This window comes from Geospiza fortis, unplaced genomic scaffold, assembly GCF_000277835.1.
Source record: "Geospiza fortis unplaced genomic scaffold, GeoFor_1.0 scaffold784, whole genome shotgun sequence".
In the NCBI taxonomy this organism is placed as follows: domain Eukaryota; kingdom Metazoa; phylum Chordata; class Aves; order Passeriformes; family Thraupidae; genus Geospiza; species Geospiza fortis.
The window spans coordinates 356,625-359,386 of NW_005054599.1; the positions used below are offsets into that span (position 1 = coordinate 356,625).

At 40.2% G+C, this 2,762-nt stretch overlaps 1 protein-coding gene across 1 annotated transcript in view; it reads right to left on the reverse strand.

The window, feature by feature from the left end:
• The window catches only part of LOC102035765 (Down syndrome cell adhesion molecule homolog), a 286,600-nt gene extending 283,844 nt beyond the window's left edge, over positions 1–2,756 (reverse strand). Inside the window, exon 1 of the mRNA XM_031064516.1 lies at positions 2,713–2,756. Within this exon, the coding sequence (XP_030920376.1) occupies positions 2,713–2,755 (43 nt within the window). The 5' untranslated portion in view covers position 2,756. The remainder of the gene's footprint in view (positions 1–2,712) is intronic.
• Between the last annotated feature and the right edge of the window lie 6 nt (positions 2,757–2,762).

The following is a 2,762-nucleotide window of genomic DNA, read 5'->3' on the forward strand; positions in this document are numbered from 1 at the left end:
TAGGGAAATATGGGGGCCAACCTTGTTATTGTTATTCAAATGGTTCCCATTATCTCCAACAGAAATTAAGCCCAAGACTACAAGTGCAGAGTTAAACCTATGGGTTTATTTTTAACCGATTTCTCCCCTCAGAAATAAAAAGAAAAAAAAAAGGAAAAAAAAAAACCAAATCAAAACCAACATGAACAATCTTACACATTTTTAAGTTAAAATCACACATTGGAAAACCATTTATACCTGTGCTGGTATTTTAAGCAAACATGGTGTGGTTCCATAAGGGGTTAGAAAAGGCAATGGCAGAAGCCAAGCAGAAACCTGTCCCCCCCTCACCAGATACACTCATAAAAGAGCCCTGCCTGTCACACAATGGAGTTCAGATGGAGTTATAGATAGAATAATGAAAATAAATGTGTACGTGACATATCTATTTATATATGCAGTCATTTCCTTCAAAGAGATACATATCTGATATGACACTGCATTAAAATCTGAAGTCCTTTAAAAATATTATTCTCCGACTCTTGACTCTGATAAAATGGTCCTAATAAGTCCTAATAAGTGTTACCAATGGATAAAACTATCTTATCCAGTCTTAGCATGAAGGTAGGTGCCATTTTCTTCTATGATTTCCCTTAAGAAGACCTAAAAATCTGCATTTTGACATCAAGTATGATGCCAAAAACAAACAGACTTTTTAAGTTGCAAAGAATCATTGAACCACCCACTACATGTTTTCACAATGCTCACATCTTGGAATCTTGGAATATTACTGTACACAAAACCATTTAATTTTAGTGCCCCTGGAGTCACAAATGTACAGATGTTGCTGTGTGGCAGCACAGAATCCATGCAGATGCATCTATCACGTACACATTACACACTTTGGGAGACAAATTCAGGTTTGACTGTGATCCAAAAACACATGGAAACTGAAAGTGAAATTACTGCTGACTTCATAGATCAAGGAATAAATGGAAGTGATTTTCAAGGTACTTCGACTTCATAAAGCAAAAATCATTGTGTTCTTCAAAAAACCCTTGCAAGGAGAACTAACTAGGATAGAACATAGAATTTATAGCATCAGTACAGTAAAAAAAAATCTGCTTTTTTTTTCTTTTAAAATATGATTTCTGGAGAGAACCAGGGTTCATTTCTATGCAAATCTAGTTTTAAATGAATAGCCCTGGTCAGAGCGCACTTCCAGGCTGATTCTTTCTGTCCTATTAACAGCAAATCTCTCCCTCCAAGGTATCTGGCTGGAGAGGACAGAGAGAAAGGCACAGTGCTGCTGCCTGTCAAAAATAAATAAATAAATAGATAATTTCTTAATGTTAAAACTTGTTGCAGTTTCCTTACTGCCAAAAGAAATGCAAAAAAAAAAAAATTTCCAAGTTTACACTTTGGGGGATTTCAATCCTCTCGTATTCTGAGGCACGCAGAAGACAAAAAATGCTTTTAAGGTCGCTCTAAATCCACACATTTAAGATTCACCTCCTGATTTCTGCCCTCCCCAGCGCTTCACACTGGACCAGCCATGCCTGTCAGTGCATTTTCTCATCCAGTGTCTACTTAAGAAGATGTGAAGGCACCCTCATCCAGCATTCATCCCTCACCCTCCGCCAGAGGTTCAATTATTTCCATCCTTCAGGAATCCTCACACTTTGCCCTGTGCTCCTCTCTCATTCATTCCACACAAGGAATCTTTTCCCTGCTCTACCTGCTTTGCCTATTTCGAGAATTGTGTGTTTAATCTGATTTATCTGGCAGGGTGAAAAGCATTTCAGGCAATGTTACATTCTCAGATCGGAGGAGGCAGTGCAATAGAATAGCTGGCACCCCAGAATAATTTGTTTTCTGTCCTTAAAACTGCAATGCTAAACGTGCATTTTTAATAAAACTTAAGCAATTTAAGCATATTTTTACACATGCCATGGTTTTCAATCAAATATATCTAAATGTTCCAAAATACCCCAACCCACTATTAAAAACGCACAGAAACTGCAATAAATGTTTGTCAGTCAAAGAGTTGGCAGAAGGAAAAAAAAAAATTAAGAATAACAGGTTTACCCTTATTCTATCCCCACTCTAATTTCCCTTCCTAACTTTATAATTGACTAAAAGTCTTCAACATTTCCAGATGATGTAATGCTTATCCGTGCATATTTTTACATAAATGAGTGAGGAAAAAAAAATCGGAACAGGTACCTTCACGGAGAAATGATGAAAGTTAAATAAATTTCAAATACTACTTCTTAAGTATATGTAAAAAAACGTAAGGTGAAAGCAGAGGGCGAATAAAAAAAACAACAAAAAAAAAAGATGCGAAAGATAGCAATATCTCAACGCGACCGCTTAGGATGAAAGCCCTTCAAACCATCCCCGTGTGCTCTGACGGATTTCTACGGCACTTGGCAAAAATTCGGTACTTTTCCAGATGAGAAAGAAAAGAAAGAAAAAGCGCCTCTCTGCCTCCTCGCCTCTGCAAGCACCGTCTCATTCCGAAGGAGGCAGGCACGGAGGTTCCGGGCTGTCACTTTGCGAGGTGAGCGACTTTAAGCGATCACGGCGCTCTCGCTCCTCGCCCTTCTCCCCGCAGCCGGCGCGACGCTCCCGGCACAAAAGCCACCACCGCGACCCGCTCTCCCCTTCCCGGCCGCCAGAAGAAGGGGAAGGATGGGGGACAAGGGAAGGGATGCCCGCGGCGGGGCTCACCATGCGAGATGCTGTGGAGCAAGGCGACGGCCAACATCCACATGCCCCCG